The 21,760-nt window shown below is 36.2% G+C and overlaps 1 protein-coding gene across 3 annotated transcripts in view; it reads right to left on the reverse strand.

Annotated features, from left to right (window-relative positions):
* Positions 1 to 733: 733 nt before the first annotated feature.
* The window catches only part of CRPPA (CDP-L-ribitol pyrophosphorylase A), a 364,997-nt gene continuing 343,970 nt past the window's right edge, over positions 734 to 21,760 (reverse strand). For 2 of the 3 annotated variants that reach the window (XM_055589905.1, XM_055589898.1), the window contains one exon: positions 734 to 2,858. In XM_055589905.1, coding sequence (XP_055445880.1) covers positions 2,754 to 2,858 — 105 coding nt within the window. In that variant the 3' untranslated portion in view covers positions 734 to 2,753. Of the gene's footprint in view, positions 2,859 to 10,124; positions 10,310 to 21,760 lie in introns of those variants that run through there. The other variant, XM_055589903.1, reaches the window with a different exon arrangement.

Raw genomic sequence — 21,760 nt, forward strand, 5'->3', positions numbered from 1 at the left:
TTGATAATTTTTCCCCTTTTGCCTTTATGAGCACTTTCAAATTCTTAAAACACTCACTTGAAGACATCAACAGGAATACCTATGACCTTTTAAAATGCAGCCAACTCACCTTAACAAAGAGAGTTCTAACCAATATCCACACAATGCCCATATATTTTCATCCTCAAGATTTTTTAATTAAATGATTTATTTATATTTCTTAACATCCCAAGAGACAGAGAAAGAAAATGGTGAGCCCAGGAATTTAGATTCAAGCCTACATTCATTCAAACCAACACAGTTCACCTAGGAGAATGCACTGCAACAATTATTTCATGTCCTTTATATTCTACTATTATTTAAATATAAAATATAAACTCTCCAACTACTATGGATACTTGGGAAATAAAGGGAAAATTAGTCAACATGTTAAGAAGAGACTGCACAAGGTGGATAATTCACAGACTATCTGTAACTGAAAACATTTTATGCAACTTTCATAGTTCCCACATGGCAGGTTAAGCTCTGGCATAACCCTATCTAATGTGTTTCTATAAAGTATATATATAGAACAAAAAGCATCTCTAATGACTGAATTCACAGAATTATAAAATATAAGGTAAAGGGAAAATCATCAGTATCTAAGATGTATATATCGGTGGAAATTTGAAAGAATAAGAACTTAAAAAGGCAGCAGTTATTAAAATTATTTGATGTACAATCAACTAACCTTTGACTGTGTGGATCACAATAAACTGTGGAAAATTCTGAAAGAGATGGAAATACCAGACTACCTGACCTGCCTCTCGAGAAACCTATATGCAGGTCAGGAAGCAACAGTTAGAACTGGACATGGAACAACAGACTGGTTCCAAATAGGAAAAGGAGTACATCAAGGCTGTATATTGTCACCATGCTTATTTAACTTATATGCAGAGTACATCATGAGAAACGCTGGGCTGGATAAAACACAAGCCTGAATCAAGATTGCCGGGAGAAATATCAATAACCTCAGATATGCAGATGACACCACTCTTATGGCAGAAAGTAAAGAAGAACTAAAGAGCCTCTTGATGAAAGTGAAAGTGGAGAGTGAAAAAGTTGGCTTAAAGCTTAACATTCGGAAAACAAAGATCATGGCATCCGGTCCCATCACTTCATGGGAAATAGATGGGGAAACAGTGGAAACAGTGTAAGACTTTATTTTTGGGGGCTCCAAAATCACTGCAGATGATGATAGCAGCCATGAAATTAAAAGACGCTTACTCCTTGGAAGGAAAGTTATGACCAACCTAGATAGCATATTCAAAAGCAGAGACATTACTTTGCCAACAAAGGTCCGTCTAGTCAAGGCTATGGTTTTTCCAGTGGTCATGTATGGATGTGAGAGTTGGACTGTGAAGAAAGCTGAGCACTGAAGAATTGATGCTTTTGAACTGTGGTGTTGGAGAAGACTGTTGAGAGTCCCTTGGACTACAAGGAGATCCAACCAGTCCATCCTAAAGGAGATCAGTCCTGGGTGTTTACTGGAGGGCCTGATGTTGAAGCTGAAACTCAAATACTTTGGCCACCTCATGCGGAGAGCTGACTCATTTGAAAAGACCCTGATGCTGGGAAAGATTGAGGGCAGGAGGAGAAGGGGACGACAGTGGATGGTTGGATGGCATCACTGACACAGTGGACATGGGTTTGGGTGGACTCCAGGAGTTGGTGATGGACAGGGAGGCCTGGCGTGCTGCAGTTCATGGGGTCGCAAAGAGTCAGACACGACTGAGTGACTGAACTGAATGGAACTGAACAACTACCAGTAGTTGATACACCTTTCAGAGGACTAAGTTGAGATTGACCAGTATTAATTTCATGACACTTTCCAGTCTTTTAAAGTTATTCAGAAAAATCAGAACCCTTTTCAATTAATGTAAGTCAAAATTATATTTCATAAACCGAGGAAACCATACAATTTTAAAACATTAGAAAAGCAGAAGGAGAGTCTATCTCCTTTAGGAATATAAGGTAATGTGAGGCTATTGGTGAAGATACTCAGATCATTGTTCACTGCTATCTCTTTTTTGTCAAGGTATGAAAAATCAGAGTGCAATTCAAATAACCCACAGAGAAAGGATACTGTTAGAATTAACAATAATCATTAATCTTAATTATTAGTCTCATTATACAGTGATTTACTAATTAACATAGATATAATAGTTGACATTTTCTAAACTTTGATTCCTTGGAGAATTAGTTGACTACTCATTATTTTTATTTTACCCTTTCATGCCTTTGTGAAGATTCTTTATGTGAAGGCCATTATTTTCCACTTGTTTGTTCTTTTCCGATTTAGGGAATTTATATTTGGCAAGCAAAAAAATGTTTTTAAGTTCACCTAAGCAATGGCACCCCACTCCAGTACTCTTGCCTGGAAAATCCCATGGATGGAGGAGCCTGGTAGGCTGCAGTCCATGGGGTCGCTAGGAGTTGGACACGACTGAGCGACTTCAATTTCACTTTTCACTTTCATTCATTGGAGAAGGAAATGGCAACCCACTCCAGTGTTCTTGCCTAGAGAGTCTCAGGGACGGGGGAGCCTGGTGGGCTGCCGTCTATGCGGTCGCACAGAGCCGAACACAACTGAAGCGACTTAGCAGTAGCAGCAAGCATCACATCCTACAAATTATAAAAGACAACTTCAACATTCTACCATATACAATTTGGAGGGAAAGAAATACTTGGGGGAATGTTTCTAAGAACACAGCAGGTAATTTCCTCCATGTTCTTTATGCTACCAGCAGTTGACCAATGAGTCCAGAATTTCTTTCTTTGATTAAGGCAGCAATAATGGTGACGCCTTGCCTTAAACTTTCGCGTAGCTTCTGTTCCTCCTGAAAGAAAAGAAAACAATATTTGTTCTAGAAATAAAACATATTAACACATTACATTTAACAAGGAGCTACTTTTCTTTTTAAAAGAATATTTTTTAAAGAAACTTCCCCCTGACTTTATAGAGATATAAACCTATGTATAACATTGTATAAATTTAAGCTATATGATGTGATGATGTGATATACATATATGTGTGTATGCATATATATATATATATAGCAAAATTATTATTCAAGTAAGGTTTATTATCACATCTATCACCTCATATAGTTAACAATTTTTTGGAAGGTGGGTAATAACATTTATGGGCTTTCCAAGTGGCTCAGTGGTAATAAAATTCATCTGCTAGTACAGGAGACATGGGTTCCATCTGTAGGTCAGGAAGATACCCTGGAATAGGAAATGGCAACCCGCTCCAGTATTCTCATCTGGAAAACCATATGGACAGAGGAGCCTGATGGGCTACAGTCCATGGGGTAGCAAAAAGTTGGGCACAACTGAGGGACTGAGCATGCACACATAAACATTTAAGATTTACTCTCTCAGCAACCTGGAAGTATACAATATAGTACTGTTAACTATTCAGCCACTAGGCTGTCCATTAAATTATCTGAACTTACTCATCTCCTAACTGGAAATTTGTATCTTCTGACTAATATCTCTCCCATTTCCTCCACTTCTCAGCCCCTGGCAACCACCAATCACAGACTCAGCCCCTGGCAACCACCAATCACAGACTTAGCCCCTACTTTGCCAACAAAGGTCCGTCTAGTCAAGGCTATGGGTTTTTCTGTGGTCATGTATGGATGTGAGAATTGGACTGTGAAGAAGGCTGAGCGCCGAAGAATTGATGCTTTTGAACTGTGGTGTTGGAGAAGACTCTTGAGAGTCCCTCGGACTGCAAGGAGATCCAACCAGTCCATTCTGAAGGAGATCAGCCCTGGGATTTCTTTGGAGGGATTGATGCTAAAGCTGAAACTCCAATACTTTGGCCACCTGATGCGAAGAGTTGACTCATTGGAAAAGACTCTGATGCTGGGAGGGATTGGGGGCAGGAGGAGAAGGGGATGACAGAGGATGAGATGGCTGGATGGCATCACTGACTCGATGGACCTGAGTCTGAGTGAACTCTGGGAGTTGGTGATGGACAGGGAGGCCTGGCGTGCTGCGATTCATGGGGTCGTGAAGAATAGGACACAACTGAGTGACTGAACTGAACTGAACTGAACCACCAACCACAGACTCAGCCCCTGGCAACCACCAATCATAGACTCAGCCCCTGAGTGAAGTCGCTCAGTCATGTCTGACTCTTTACCACCCCATGGACTGCAGCCTACCAGGCTCCTCCATCCATGGGATTTTCCAGGCAAGAATACTGGAGTGGGTTGCCATTCCCTTCTCCAGGAGATCTTCCCAACCCAAGGACTGAACCCAGGTCTCCCACATTGTAGGCAGATGCTTTACCGTCTGAGCCACCAGGGAAGTCAATTACTCTAAGACATGTCTATATTAGATAGGTCAACAAGCAAACATTAACATCAGGTATTTACTAGTTTATAAAAAGCAATTGGAATAAATAAAATTTTTAAAGGCTTTCTCCCATTTTTCCTGTCTCAGGAGTTAGAGATGGTCTAGACAAGTGTTCCTAAGAGCCTTGGTCTCAAGGCACAGGGAAAGAAAATCAAGTTCTAACAAAATGGCAGCAGGTTTAAACCAAATGGTGGCCAAAGCAAAATGGCCATCAAAAATCACAACACAGAACACAGAGTTGAAACACACATATAGACTTGGCAGTGTATGTCTTGGCAGACATATAGTCTGTCTTCATCAGACACTCCCTTAAATAGAAGAATACAGTCTCTCAGAAAATCTCCTATAGAGACAGAACTTCAGATCCAAGTACTAACAGAGTAAATGAAAATATCTCAGGTCTTCAAACATTTCAAAGGGAGGAAAGGAAGCCAGCCTGAAAGAATGAGGAGGAAGAGGGGTGAGGTGGGGGGCAAAAGGGGTGGCCTTACAGACATCTCCTGCCACCTGCAGATACCCAGGTGTTATGGGACTTTACACTGGGCCTCCAGAGAAGGGAGGACTGGAACTCGGCCCTACCAGAAACCAGACCAGAACGCAGTCGGTGGCAACCTCCAATCATAGACACTCTGTTAGTATGAGTTTATGGAGTCACTCTGCACTGGCTTGCTGTTCTTTGGGCTCAGCATTGCTAGAAATCAGACTGCAGCCACTGGCAGGGACTTGGTACCCCAGATAAAGGAGAAATGCTTTTATAAGCACTTTTGTTCTAGAAAAAAATATCTGCTGAAAGTACCAAGAAAAGCACTGACACAATTTCAAATGCTAATACTATGAAACAAAAGGTTATTTTCCCTGAATCCAATATCTGACCATCTCTGGCTTTTCACTGAAGTGTGAGCATTTCTCTGATGATGCAATTATTTTCCTTTTTTTTTCCTTTTTTTTAGTGTTCTTCAACAACAGACTGTTATAAACTGTGAGAATTGGTGTGGAGGGGGGAAAAATCTTCTTGTTTTTTTAAGTAAATTATCAGGAAGATTTGTGAAATGAGTTACCTCACAAGTTGCTAAAATGTGGTTTTTGCCTTTGAAATCATATTCTTCCTTTGAAATTCATATTCTATGAAATTCTGGGTTTTTAAAAATTATTAAGGCTTCCTGAATGTATGAAGGGATGATAATATGAAAGGAAAGTGAAAGTGGAAACAGAGTTAATACTTTAAGGTCCTCGGGTTATGAATTGAGCTATATCTGAACGGAGAGATCTAGTGACCAATTTGCACACTTTGGCATCATCCGTAATGCCTTATCCCAACATTCAATCCATATATTCCACTCAAACTGCCACTGTCAGCGTAATACCTTGGGCCCCAAATTACTGAAACAATCTTGTAGTCTCTCTAAAGTCTGTCCTCTTCTATCCTATTTCCTCCATAGCAATGAAAATACTGATTATAAATAATAAAAATCTGATCACATCATAATTCTGCCTAAAATCCTTTGAAGGCTATCTTTAAACTTCAGGATCAGTTATGAACCCTCTACCTAGCAGGTCTTTTATCCTTCCAACCCTCTTCTTACCATTCCCTTAAAATCACTCAGTTCTCCAAGCTATGTAGAACTGTTTAAGATTGCCCGTCCAAGCCATTTTTCAAGCTTTCATCCTTTGCACTAACTAATCCCTTTGTCAGAAAAGCTGTCCCACTTGCATCCTAGCCCAGCTGACCCAACTTACTCTGAGGTTCAACTCGGGTATCAGTGACTCTTGAAATCTCTTTGACTGCTGTTCTCCAACTCAATTTGAGTGAGGTGAATATTTACTTAATTCTAATAGTCTTTCTAGTTGACCATCTATTCCACCAGATGATCAGTTTCTTTCTTTCACATTTTTAAAAGACTTTTTACTTTGTATTGGGGTATAGCCAATTAACAATGTGATAGTTTCAGGTGAACAGCAGAAGGACTCAGCCATACATATACATGTATCCATCCTCCCCAAACTCCTCTCCCTTCCAGGCTGCCATATAACAAGATCCGTTTCTTGAGACAAAGAATATTTTATCTTTGAAGATGAAAAATCTAGTTCAATGCCTTACACACTGTAGCACTCCATAAACTAACAAATTCAAAGCAAAGGGAGCTCTGACTCCGATGGACATATATTCACCCTTTCTGTTTGATTCATTTATTAACAATGAAAAGTATTGGATTACTTTGTTTACTATTTACATATTTACCCAGAAGTCTGGCATCTGTGCAAAGAAGAATGCCCTTTTTGAAGCCTTCCCACTACCACCATGCCTACGCTAGCCCAGGCTTAGGTTCCTCATCTTTGATGATGATAGTAAGAGGTTATCTCGGCCCCAGCTACTCTTTTCATCAGTTTCCCTGATTGTGTTCTAAGAGGTGGAGATGGGGAAGAGGTACTGGAGCTGAACAGTGGCTACTTCACCTCTTGTGAGTGAGTTTTAATGACATTTCAATAATGGATTTCAAATTCTGTATCAGTTTCAAGAATATCAAATCACACTTACAAATCATTTAAAAACCAGATGTGTTTGAGCTTAAAATGTGATTCACAGATAGGAGTAGATATCATTCGTGACACACCATTCATAAATATAGAAATAAGTATTCTAAAATGGAAAAAACTAGAAAACAACTATAGACACATATTTGTCACTCTTAATGATTAATTAATTACAATGTTGTAGGGTACGATACACATCTAAGTCTCATTAAATTGAGATATACAACAGATGATGATAATTAAGATTTTCCATTCAAAAATCAACAGGAAAAGGTGATCTGCATAGTCTCTTTGAAACCAGTTTACACTTATAATGAAAGCAGCACAGTAACAAAGAAATGAAGGCAGAAAAAAAGTCTGTTTAAGATTCTAGGGCTAGAAAAATCACATTTCTCTATCTTGGAATAAATCTTCCATGCTCATTTTGATTGCTCCATAACTTACATATCTAACTAATAATGAATTTAAGTAAGAATGTTCTTTTAAAGATTCGTAATTGTTTATAGGCATCATTTGCAAAGATTAGAATTCAGTGAAAAGAACCTAAGGTATTTCACTAAATATTTGTTTTCCCTCTCTGCCTGAGCTCAATCATTTCATCTTTGAAAAGCATGGAATTTTAAGAGCTGATTTACACAAGATGGTGAGACAGACACATACTTAGAAAATTCTAGTAGGTACACAGATTAGATATACAAATAATTTATGGATTTCAAACTCATCTCAAAACTCCATTTCTCTATAGAAGTATTGATAACATAAGTAAAAAAATGCAAATAAAACTTTAAAATGCATTTTCTGCTGAAAGTGGATTTGCAAAACAGTATTTTAACCCTTGATGGAGACAAAGATGTGAGGGACATTACAGGTGGACATTTTATTATCATTCATCCATATTTGCATATATATATATATATATATAGGCATTCATTCCTTTCTGTGTTCCAAATATTACAGGATAAAAAATTTAAGGTCAAAACTACACAAGCAAGGTCAACATGAACACTGAAAAGTCATGCTGATGATATGTATTCTTGATTTTTTTTGAATACTTTTTTGATGTGGACCATTTTTTTAAAGTCTTTATTGAATATTTTACAATATTCCTTCTGTTTTATGTTTTGGATTTTTGGCCACTAGGTATGTGAGATCTTAGCTCCCCAAGCAGGAATCAAATTCATATTCTCGGCATTGGAAGGTGAAGTCTTGACCACTGGACTGCCAGGAAAGTCCCTCTTGATATACTTTACAGAATCTTTTGGTAAGGGCTAAACCAAGTAAGACATGTAAATCACTGACATCTAACAAATATTCTATTATAACAGCTGCTAGAAATATTTTTATGGAGCCACAACAGCGTAGCTGATATCAGCTACTCACTAATTCACCATACACAACCATTAAACCTGAAAACTCTAGGTAAAAATGTTGTTTACAGATCTAAGACGGTAACCAACACATATTCACCGTCCTTGAAAGCAGAGACCATTGGCTAACATTCACTCCAGATGTCTTGTTAAGAGAATTTTTCAAAACTTATGAAGAGGAGAAATAGAGCCCAAGAGAATGACGGTCTCTCTGGATGTTAAAAACAGAGGTTACAATTTAAAACTGCCCAAGTGGCTCCTATTGGGCAAAAAATATCCTTGTCGGGGGAGAGTTGCAAAGAATTTCTAAAATTCTGCTGAAAAGTCCACTTGTTTGTCCAGTTCCTACTCGGTGCTTGCATAGGAAGAGACTCCATGGGGACTAAAAGAGAATAATTGCTGGCAAGCTGGACAGAGGAGCAGAGATTTCAGAAGCTGCTCTGTACTTAGAAGGAGATTAGATGTGATTTAGGCTGGAACACGGAGACCTTGGTGAACATTCATGACCTTCAGCAGAGATATCTGACTGGCCATGCCTACAGCCTAGGAATAAGGACAAAACTGAACAAGAGCTGCCGAACAAAGCTATAACAACCTCCAGAATAGCAAGTTGATTTCCCAATAATACAAGTGCTTGCCAGAACAAATTTTATTCTTTGCAAGAAGCTAAAATAAGCCAGAACTACTTTTATAATGTATTATAACTAATGTATGACAGGCAGTAAAATATTACTTGACAAGTAAAGAAGTAGAACACAAAGCAGGAAAAAAAAAAAAAAGTTCAGTGGCTCAGTCATGTCCAACTCTTTGCGACCCTGTGCCCTGCAGCACACCAGGCCTCCCTGTCCATCACCAGCTCCCGGAGTCTACCCAAACCCATGTCCATTGAGTCAGTGATGCCATCCAAACATCTCATTCTCTGTCATCCCCTTCTCCTCCTGCCCTCAATCTTTCCCAGCATCAGGGTCTTTTCAAATGAGTCAGCTCTTCGCATCAGGTGGCCAAAGTATTAGAGCTTCAGCTTCATCATCAGTCCTTCCAGTGAATATTCAGGGCTGATATCCTTTAGGATTGATTGCTTTGATCTCCTTGCTGTCCAAGGGGCTCTCAAGAGACTAGACTGTAGGTACTATGGCTATAGCTGGGCATAAGAGAAATGAGGGGATTCAGAGTGTGGTAGGATCACAGAAGGCAGGAATGGTTCCTCAGGGAGACAGAATAAAATGATGAGAGAAAGCGGAGGAAAATATTGTAGAGTTCCAAGATGGATAAGAAACATTTTGTGACAAGAAATAACTGATTCTTAGAGTGGCATATCAGTGTGATAAGCTAGAATTTATATAGGTATTGTAAGGAAAGTGTGCACCCAACAAAAAAGTAAGAAAAAAGTACCCAAATTAATCAGCAGTTTATTTACAATGTGTAACTCTTGTTGTTCAGTTGCTAAGTTGTATCTGATGCTTTTGTGACCCCCATGGAACTTTTAGCCTGCCAAGCTCCTCTGTCCATGGGATTTCCCAGGCAAGAATGGGTTGCCATTTCCTTCCCCAGGGCATGGATCTTCCTGAACCAGGGATTGAACTCACATTTCCTGCATTGGATGCAGATTCTTTACCACTGACTCACCAGGGAACCTCTATGTGTAACATTAGCAACATTCATTTCTAGGCTTCAGGTTTACCTTGATTTATACTTAGCAGTCAGAATAAACTGTGAACATGGCACATTAATGTTTATATAACACATAAAAAACAAAAGCATTAATTTTTTTAATTAAATGAAAAATGGGAAGATATATAAAAAGATATGTTAAAGTCTATGGTATTTTCCAAGTAGCACTAGTGGTAAAGAATCCACCTGCCAATGCAGGAGAGTAAGAGATGCAGGCTCCATCCCTGGGTCAGGAAGATCCCCTAGAGGAGGCAATGATAACCCACTGCAGTATTCTTGCCTGGAGAGTTCCATGGACAGAGGGGTCTGGCAGGCTATAGTCCATAGCGTCGCAACATTTCTGCTTAAATCTAAATTATTGTCATAACAGGAATTACTTGTTTTACTTTATCACTCTATTCACTTAATAACAATGTCACATTTTGGAAAAATATAATAATTGCAAACACTATCATCTCATAAAATAATAATATAACTTCTAGCTGGAAAATACAACATTCACTTTTTTTATTGGTTAAAACTATACTATAAACTAGAAACTGGTCATAAAGTAGCCAGGTTTCTTAAATTACTGGAAGGGAAAATATCAAAATGTAAACAAGAGTTATTCTTGGATGACAGATTTATGGCTATTTTTATTTCATCTTTATATTTTGCTTTATTTTCAAATTTTTCAGAATAAACACATTTTATTCTAGTAAGAAAAGAAAGCTTTGTAAAACTTACTTTCAAGACTATTTAAATTCAAGGAACTAAATTTGATTTGTTATATAAAACTGATAATTCATAATATTGTCTACATTTTTAGAGAATATTTACCCCCACACCAAAGTACTCAAAATCTGTACAAAGAAAACATTTTTGTTTGAATATTTCAATTTTCAATAAAAGATCACCAAAAGAATCATAGCAATAATTCACAAAGTTTAGCTTTCTGCTGATTTAGAGGTTAAGAAAGATATAATGGAAGTCAAGCTAAAAGTAACAACAGAAAAATATGTACTTAATTTTATTCAGCAGGTTAGCAATTTCTCATTGACATCTTGAAAGAGTTTCTTACAGCTGGATTTTTTTTAATATCAGGAAAAATATCAAATAAAATATCAACATAAAATTGCTATTTTAAATTTTTTATATCCTCAAACTGAATTATTTAGCATTAGAATTCACCATGGGTTTTAACTAGAAATTTGTCATATTTAACTATTTCCTTATCACTTTGTACCTTTAGGATTAGGATAAAATATGTTATTTTAAAAACAGTTTTATTTTATATTGAAGTATAATTGATTTATAATCCATAATATATATATTTTTAAAACCTTATACAATTTAATAGAAAAGAAAACAAACAACTCAGTTAAAAAATGGATACAGGCTCCAAACAGACATTTCTCTGAAGAAATAAACTGTGTTTAGATGAAAGATTCATGAAAGTTCTGATTACTTTTATCTTTTAAAAATATAATTCTCAATTTACTCTAGAGTGCCTCTTGAGAAATTTGTATGCAGGTCAGAAAGCAACAGTTAGAACTGGACATGGAACAACAAACTGGTTACAAATAGGAAAAGGAGTACGTCAAGGCTGTATATTGTCATCCTGCTTATTTAACTTATATGCAGAGTACATCATGAGAAATGCCGGGCTGGAAGAAGCACAAGCTGGAATCAAGATTGCCAGGAGAAATATCAATCACCTCAGATATGCAGATGACACCACCCTTACGGCAGAAAGGGAAGAGGAACTAAAAAGCCTCTTGATGAAGGTGAAAGAGGAGAGTGAAAATTTGGCTTAAAACTCAACATTCAGACAATGAAGATCATGGCGTCTGGTCCCATCACTTCATGAGATGGGGAAACAGTGGAAACAGTGTCAGACTTTATTTTTTGGGGCTTCAAAATCACTGCAGATGGTGACTGCAGCCATGAAATTAAAAGATGCTTACTCCTTGGAAGTAAAGTTATGACCAACCTAGAATATCAAAAGCAGAGACATTACTTTGCCAACAAAGGTCCATCCAGTCAAGGCTATGGTTTTTCCTGTGGTCATGTATGGATGTGAGAGTTGGACTGTGAAGAAAACCGAGCACCAAAGAATTGATGCTTTTGAACTGTGATGTTGGAGAAGACTCTTGAGAGTCCCTTGGACTGCAAAAAGATCCAACCAGTCCATTCTGAAGGAGATCAGCCCTGGGATTTCTTTGGAAGGAATGATGCTAAAGCTGAAACTCCAGTACTTTAGCCACCTTATGCGAAGAGTTGACTCATTGGAAAAGACTCTGATGCTGGGAGGGATTGGGGGCAGGAGGAGAAGGGGACGACAGAAGATGAGATGGCTGGATGGCATCACTGACTCGATGGACATGAGTCTGAGTGAACTCCGGGAGTTGGTGATGGACAGGGAGGCCTGGCGTGCTGGGATTCATGGGGTCGCAAAGAGTCGGACACGACTGAGCTACTGAACTGAACTGAACTGAACTGAATTAAGTCCTATCAGTACAACCCTGTACTTGGAGGGTTTTTTTGTACTTACTGTATCTTTTTTTCTTTTTTTGGTTGATGGATAGGTTTCCTTGCCATGATTATATCTCTTATTTTCAGTAGTGTAAAAACTTTTTCAATGCAAAAATTCTCATGGGACTCTCTTTTTGGTTGCAACTCAGAGTTTTATTTGGTAAACAAAGGATAGTACACCCCCAGGCATGAGAGCAGGCCAACCCTGAAGAAGAGGCCTATAAAGGTCTTCTGCCCACTTTTTAATTACATTTTTATATTGATTTCTATGAACTGTTTACATATTTTGGATATTAATCCCTTATTGGTTATACTATTTGCATATATTTTCTCCCATTCAATAGGTTGTCTTTTTGTTTTGTCAAAAGGTTTCCTTAATCTGCAAAATCTTTTAGGTTAAATTAGGCCCCATTTTTTTTAATTAATTTATTTTAATTGGAGTCTAATTACTTTACAATATTGTAGTGGTTTCTACCATACATTGACATGAATCATCCATGGGTGTACATGTGTCCCCCATCCTGAACCCCCTCCCACCTCCCTCGCCATCCCATCCCTCAGGGTTGTCCCAGTGCACAAGCTTTGAGTGCCCTGTTTCATGCACTGAACTCGGACTGGGGATCTATTTCACATAGGTAATATACATGTTTCAATGCTATTCTCTCAAAACATCCCACCCTCATCTTCTCCTACAGAGTCCAAAAGCCTGTTGTTTATATCTGTGTCTCTTTTGCTGTCTTGCATATAGGGTCATCGTTACGATCTTTCTAAATTCCATATATGTGTGTTAATATACTGTATTGGTGTTTTTCTTTCTGACTTACTTCACCCTGTATAATAGGCCCCAGTTTCATCCACCTCATTAGAACTGATTCAAATGCATTCTTTTTAATAGCTGAGTAGTATTCCATTGTGTAAATGTACCACATCTTTCTTATCCATTCATCTGCCAATGGACATCTAGGTTGCTTCCACGTGCTAGTTATTGTAAACAGTGCTGCAATGAACATTGGGGTACATGTGTCTCTCATGCGACTTTGAAGCCTTTGGCAATGTCTTTGAAAATCAAGAGGAAGAGGATTTCTTTATTGTCACAGAAGACTGGGGATGAAGGGGGTACCTCATCATTCACAGCAGCTTTTCTTTTCCCCTGCTCCAAGACCTGGGTTCTAGCTCTGGGTTGTGAAGATCCCCTGGAGGAGGGCATGGCAACCCACTCCAGAATTCTTGCCTGGAGAATCTCATGGACAGAGGAGCCTGGTGGGCTACAGTCCATAGGGTCGCAAAGAGTCAGACATGACTGATTGACTAAGCACAGCACAGTATCACCATCCACTTCACAATTTAGATAGGCATAGTCTGCCACTCCAGAAGCAAGTGATGAAGAAGTAACACATTGCAAGTGTACAAGTGGTCGATTTTCTGTAATGCCATATCCTCTGTAATGCCATATCCTTACTGATCAACTATCTCTTTCCGTTTTCTCAAAGGACAACTTTCGGCAAAACTATACCCAGTGTGAAAAGTGAAAGTGTCAGTGGCTCAGTCATGTCTGACTCTTCGCAACCCCAGGACTATAGCCTACCAGCCTCCTCTGTCTGGAATTCTCCAGGCAAGAATACTGGAGTGGGTAGTCATTCTCTTCTCCAGAGGATCTTCCCAACCCAGAGATCAAACCCAGGTGTCCTGCATTGCAGGCAGATTCTTTATTATTTGAGACAATAGGGAAGCCATACCCAGCGTGGCTAAACTTAAAGTACTTTTTTAAAAGGCATATGTCTAAATATTAAACCCTAATACCCTATCACACAATCAGTACTTGAATAAAGAGATATAAACAAATTTATGGTATGCTGTCAGAATCAAATTTATAGTACTTTTGTAGGATATTGTCTCAAAGAATGGCAGGAAAAGCTATGACATCACTGTTCTCCAAATCTTTATAGACAAATTAAAAGAAAATCTTTTAGATATTTTCATCTTCCATGAATATCATTCCTAAAGAACATAATGTACCTTGTTAAAATTTATAATTTATAATTTAAAAAAAAAAATATATATATAGGCTTTAAATTTCTCAAGATATTATCCTTAAGGAAGGGTAAACATTACATTTTCTCAGCAAATTTCATACCAAAAGCCTAATTCAATTTCCATGAATGACAAAACTGTCCTGAAATTCAAGTGGCTTATATTTTGATATTAATATCCTTCTGCCATCCACCCTTGTTTTGGTGAACTCATGTAAAAATTATCTAAATGCTTCAAAATTTCAAGCATTCTAAACAAATAAACTCTGTATATATGTCTGAATATGTATCCATCCATACCACATAAAATACACAAAAATCAAAACTGTATACTTTAGAAATATTTAAAGTTGTGTCACATGTATAAGATAATTAAAATCATATCCAAATAATCAGAGGCTAAATTTCCTTTCTGCATACAATTTGCTGATATGGAAGAAAAAAAATCTAATGGTAACACACTGTCCCCTAGTGGAAATGAAAATAAATGCCTGGTGTTTATAAATTTCCCAAACTGCAGGAAAAAAAAGCAGTCATTTACTAAGAGACTGAGAAAAACAAAACACTTCTCTCCAAATGAAAAGAATTTGCCTCTTGCTCGTCTGAGTGAAACAAATGTCTCCTGAAAAATACCAGTGAAAACATACTTGAGTTTACTTATGACCACGGTAAGCCCAAAGCGCTTCTCATCTCCTTTACTCTTCAGGCCTGGCACAAGGCCTTGCACAAGTGAAGGTGCTCAGTGAGTATTTGTGAAATTGGATAATTAAGAAAAAAGAAAGAGATGGTTAAGAATATCCTATGGGGGCAGCAGTGTTACTCTGCTGAATAAGAACAGAGAAGAAAGATTAATACAGACCCAGTATTAATACAGTATGCAGAGCTCAGAGCCAGAACACAGTGGGGTAAAACACGGGCAGCCAAAAGCACCAGACGTCTGGCTCGAGGAACAAGCAGCTCATTATTGTGTCAATTATTTCTAGGTCTGGGACTTGTCACACTGTCATACTGTACTTTGTTACAACATCATTCACAATATCAAATCCCCAACCTAATAAAGTTGAAAAAGCTGTCTCATACACAATGTCTCTTTTAATTAGCAAAAATGTTTTGATCGCGTACAACTTACCCAACAGTTACCATGTCCTGCTAGTTTTGTGTTGTGACATCCCTCGCCAGCTGTACTCCAACCACTCTAAGTCTAGTCTTTATCATTCTGTAACTAGATCCCGCTACAGTATCCTAGCTGGCTACTTCTTTCTGCTCTTGGCTACTGCACTAACCGTACTAGAATCATTTTCATGGTATTACTTTCAGCACAAAATTCACCTTAGAATTCAAGATTATTCCTAATCAATCCTCCTGAACATAGTTTCCCTCCTTTACTATATAGAATTGGCTTCTGTGGCCATACTGATATAATCACTGTTTTCTCCAGTAAAATTGTATCCCAATAATTATCTTTCTAATTCACATGAATTTTCTAAGACCTGGCTGGCTGTGATGACTTCCTCTTATGAAATCATCTATTTTATTGCACATCAGTAATTTGCATGATCACAGTTTGCCTCACAATCTCTTACGAATATTTTGTCAAGTTTGTGTATGTATAGATCCCATTTTCTTAACTAAACTGTAGAAAGTAAAAGGCAACTCTCCCAAATTAAATTTTAAAATCAAAGTACTATGCCTACAGTAGGTACTCAGGAAACAAACTAGATGAATTTGCTAATTAATTCTATAAAGATCTGGCTTTATATAAAACTGTTAAGATATATTTGAAGCATCAAAATTTTTAGATAAAGATACACCATTATAGAAATAACCTCCTGGAAATAAAAATAAGAAAAAAAAAACCTTGTATCTCTACTTGAAAACCAGAAAGATGTCAAAAACAAGAAATTTATGCTACAAGAAATTTATGCTACATGATTTCTCTCCTATAAAAAAAAAAGCCTGATAAAATTTTCTATACTTGAAAACCAGAAAGATGTCAAAAACAAGAAATTTATGCTATAAGAAATTTATGCTACATGATTTCTCTCCTATGAAAAAAAAAAGCCTGGTCTCAGAGATAAGCATAAGAGACAATAATAAATTTACACTAATATACCCAAGTCAGGAGGATAAAATAGACAATGATGTGGGTATTCTCTTACTTGAGGTGGTTGCATAAGCAAAAAATGTGTATACTAGGTGTTGGTAAGCAATGGGTACTATTTCTTCGATGAGTACTATTTCCACAATGCGTGAGAAATGATAAGATGGACAAAAAGATTATTCAGAAGGCTATCTTTCTGAATGGATGGCTCAGGTGTTAGTAGAAAAATATACTGATAATTTCTCTTAGAACATAAAGCCTGGGTAAAATTTTTCCATAAACTTTAGATTCAAAATTTTAACTACAAACTTAAATCAAGGACAGATAACTAAAATAGCCCAATTCAAACATAACTTCTTGATAGGAACACGTGAGTGGGCAGAGAGAATTATTGTTAAAATAGTTCTGAGCAGTTAAAAAAGAAAAAAAAGTCTAGTTCATGACCATTAGACTTCAATATTGGTTTAATGTGTGAGTAGTTAGTATCCAAAATTTTACTTGTAAAGTTCCACAGAAAAGTATTTACCTTTGTATTAAAAACTGTATTTCCTCATAAGAATGAAACTCCTTTCAATGACTATATTTCAAGAAGCTCCCTGATATTAACATACAAGGTATATATTAAGATATGAATGGATAGATGTTTTTTTCACTAAACAGAATATGTAGTTGGTTAAGTTAGACAAATGCATGAACACATATATGCACTCAAAATAGTAAGCTATGAAGAAAACAACAGACCAGTTTAGTTTCGAAATGAATCCAGCATTAGGATTTCCAAGCACAAAGTATTTTAAAACTATGTAAAAAAAATTCCTAATTAACAAAAACTGTTCTATTCTGATCAGAATGGTGCCAATTTGTATCAGCATTGACTAGCAGAAAACTAACCTGACAAAGCTCTCTCCTACAATGAAGAGCAGAGGTCTTTTGCATGGAGAACAACACATGGTAGAATATTATCCATAGAGCTTCTTCTCAATAAGAAGGTAGACAAAAATCATCAGATATGTGAAACAATTTCTAGATGGAAAGAACTTTTTGAAATCATTAGAATTAACCACCTTTCTCTGAAATGATGCAGCAAAGTGAAAACAACAAGATTCAAGAAGATGCTTCAAACACAGAGGTAAGAACAAAGTAGGAATAATTTTGTGTCTCTCCAGATTTCATACAGATATTAAATAAATGTATTTGAATTAAATATCTTATTGGAAGTGGCATACAATCTTTTCTATATAAATTTAACTTAGCTAAATGGAATACAGATTTGAAGATCTATAGAGCTCAGAAGAATAAAAGATTAAAAATAATGAGAAGAGAATCAAGATACCAATTAAAGAACTAAATTACATATATTACTAGGCATCCTGGCTAACTGTAAGAACACAAAAGGAGACACTGTGGGATATGCAGGGCTCTGAAAGCATACCTAACAATTGCGTTTTTTTTTTTTTAGGAGTATTTTAAACTTTATCTTATACAATCATGAAATAAATGAGTAAAAAATAAAAATGAGACTCCTTTCAGTGACTGTAAATCAAGGAGCTCCCTGAGATTAGCTATAAGTTATATATTAAGATATGAATAGATAGATGCTTTTTCCACTAAATGAATATGTAGTTCAGCAAGCTAAACAAACAAACAGGTATATGCACTCAAAATAATAAGTTATGAAGAAAATAACAGACCAGTTTAGTTTCAAAATGAATCCAGCATTAGAATTTCCATGCACAAAATATTTTAAAACTATGTAAAAAAATTCAAAATAAACAAGTATGGAATCACAAAAATAAGCAAAGGCCCTCAAAGAAGAGCAGGCTTGAAAAATGTTACAATTTAAACAAAATGTCTCAAAAGATGAGTGAAACATATTAGACTCACCTGAAAAGAGAATTATTGAAACTGAAGACAGCATTGAAGAAATTAATCAAAATTCCTATCAGAACATGTAAAGAGAAGTTAAAAGATTTGGCAGACATGATAGCAATGTTTATTATATAGTTAATCAGAAAGTGAGGAGCGAGACAATGGGGATAAATAATAAATAAGTTATTGCTAAAAAAATTGTCCAGAATTTATAGAATATAGGCATTCATTCATAAAGGAAACCTACTGAATTCCAAAGTGGGTAAAAAGGAAATTCAACAAGTAGACAAATTTCAGGGAAACCATGGAACTCTAAACATAAAGACATGATCCTAAAGCAGCTAGAGAGAACAACCAACAGAGGACTAACAGTTATGTTACACAGACAACAGCCTTTCTCACAGCAGTAATGGTAGCAAAAACACAACGACATATTTGCAAACTGCTAAGAATAAAAATAAAAAAGTCACCAAAAACCAAAACTTCCTTCCAAAAATACCTATCAACCTAGAATACTTGTACATAATACCCCACAAACAATATTTATTAAATGAAAACAAAAGATGGACTCCCTCAGCTAAACATACAATTTTATTCCTAAAAATACTCTGGCACTAAAGGCTGTACCTTAAGTAGGAAAAAAAAATAATTTCAGAAAGAAAATCTAATAGGTTAGAAGGTATGGAAAACAAAGAAGTAGTTCTAAAATAAGTCTGTAAATCTAAAAGAAGTGTCTCAAGGAAAAATGTAACATTTAAATGTGGAAAGTATTTAAAAGAACAAAATACAAGCACTGAATAAAAACACCAGCACAGGGACTTGCCTGGTAGTCCAGCGGCTAAAGACCCCACTCTCTTAATGCAGGGCCTGGGTTCAGAACCGTGATCAGGGAACTAGATCCCACATGCCGCAACTAAGACCCAGAGACGCCAAATCAATTTTTAAAAAAGAACCCTAGCATAAAAGGTGGAAGGCAAGTGATTAAACAAAATGTTCTGAGATCCATGAAAGTTTTGGCAGATTAAAATATTAAGATTTTCACATAAATAAGGAAAATAAAATTTCAAAAAATCTAGAAATAGTCCATGAACAATAGAACATGAAACTTAAATTAGTAGAGGGGAAATGGGATAAAAGACTTCTAGGGAAAATTGTTTAGTTTCCTTTAAAAAAAAAAAAAAAAAAAAGACTTCTAGGGGTTTTCAGGGATCTAAAGCCAATGGTGACTCTGTCAATATTTTCTCCAAAAACAATAATTAACAATGAAAAGAAAACACAAACACACAACACTTTCAGTGTTGAAGGGAAAGAATTTCCAAACTTCAAAATAACTGGAAGTTAAAAAATAAAAACAGAAAACCACCAAATTTTAGTGAATAATTTCTCATGCGCCTCTGCCCTGTCTCAAGCCTTCATGGCAGTTAACGGCAGTCTGACAAAAACTTGAAGGAAGTGGAAAGCTACTATGACCATCTAAAACCATCAACAGAGGGAATAAGTCTGCTTTAAGTGGAAAAACAATTTTTTAAAAAGTATGTAAAATAGTAAAAAATAGTAAAATAGTAAAAATAGTAAAAAAAAAAAAAAAAGAAGTAAAAAATAGAAAAAAGTGCATGCATAAAAACAGCATGACCATGAGAAATGACTTTATGCTGGAATGGAAGTGACAGTCCTCTCCTGGAAGAGAAAAATACAAAAAGGAAAAGAGAAGTAATCTACAGTAGTTGAGAGGTAAAGGGGAAAATTTAAGATACTTAAATAACAGAAGATTCCCCACCATTAAAGAAGAAAAATTAACTAAAGAATCTGCATTTTGCTACATTGACAGGGAAGGCAGCAGTAAGTCAGATTATCTTTAAACTAGCCAAATTCACAACAAAGGAACAAGAGTGAATTTAATACTTCTACACAGAGTTATTACACGAAAGAAGGAAATTAAGATTCAGCCACCTAAATTAATGAACCACCCTATATGCCGAAAAACAGAAAAAGAAATAAGGCAAAAGACTAAGGTAACACTCCAAACTGAATAGAAATTTTTCTTGGTATCAAGCAGATGAATGTAGGGGTAATTCAGAATGAATTATTAATAACATCAAATGAAGTAAAATATTTTATAAATAAATAATAAAACTGAAGAGGATGATAATGAAAATAACCAACCTAATTATCTTTGGAGAATACTATTTTCATTCTACATTTTAAGACAAAGAACTACATACAGCTATTGTACTCTAATTAGTAAATTTGTTTTACCAGATACATGCTAGCAATTCTGAAATAACACTTATGTGTATTCCAAGAATGAACAAAGTAGTAAATATACTGCTGATAATAAAAGCTAGATTCCTCACCCTTGAAGAAAAGGGTAACATATAAGGAAAGGGAGAGGCTAGAAAGATCCCATGCTACTGGACTGGAAACAGATATCAGTGTGAACTCATGGTTTAGTTTAGATAAAGTAAACACTACATACAAACATATGTATATAAATATAGAAATAAGTGTATAAAAATACATATACTTCCTAGCAATGCCTACTCAAAGGGTTTATAAATAACGATGCTCTAGGAGCAATGAGCACCCTAAGTGCCCAGATCTTGGTTTCTAAATACTATTATCTAATAAAAGAAATTTGCTTTTCTTTAAGAAATTGTTGATTCCAAGGCTGGGAGAGGAAACAAGAAAATCTTAAAACATCTTTTGGTGCTAAAGAGTAAGGTATGCTCAAAATCTGATGAGGACAGTAAGTAACATGAAAGTCCTCTTAATGACCAAATTTGGCACAAATGATGCAACAAAATAATAAAGTTATTCAGCAAAATTCATAAAATAAAACTAATACTCATGAACTGACAGACAGGGAGAGAGAGATGAAAGAAGAGAGGAAGATAGAAACTCTTCCTTATTGTAGACCTTTAATTATTAAACTTGGAAAGAATGATGGAAATAAAATAACCACATTTTGACAAGTATCACCATATAATTGTTTCTAGCAAGAATCATTAATGTATACTATAATTAGCTTGTAAAACTATGATAAAAATTGGGATATTTACATAGTTTTATGGTATCTCCCCAAAACATACTTATTAATCAGAAAGGGAAAAATGATAAATTTTCAGTGGGAAAACCTGGCAACTACTATTTTAACCATGTGATCACAAATAATATCAACAGTGCGTGTGTGCTAAGTCGTGTCCAACTTCAGTCATGTCACTTCAGTTGTGTGGTCTCTTTGTGACCCTGTGGACTGTTGCCTGCCAGGTTCCACTGTCCGTGGGATT

The sequence above is a fragment of the Bubalus kerabau genome, chromosome 8, assembly GCF_029407905.1.
Source record: "Bubalus kerabau isolate K-KA32 ecotype Philippines breed swamp buffalo chromosome 8, PCC_UOA_SB_1v2, whole genome shotgun sequence".
Taxonomy (NCBI): Eukaryota; Metazoa; Chordata; class Mammalia; order Artiodactyla; family Bovidae; genus Bubalus; species Bubalus kerabau.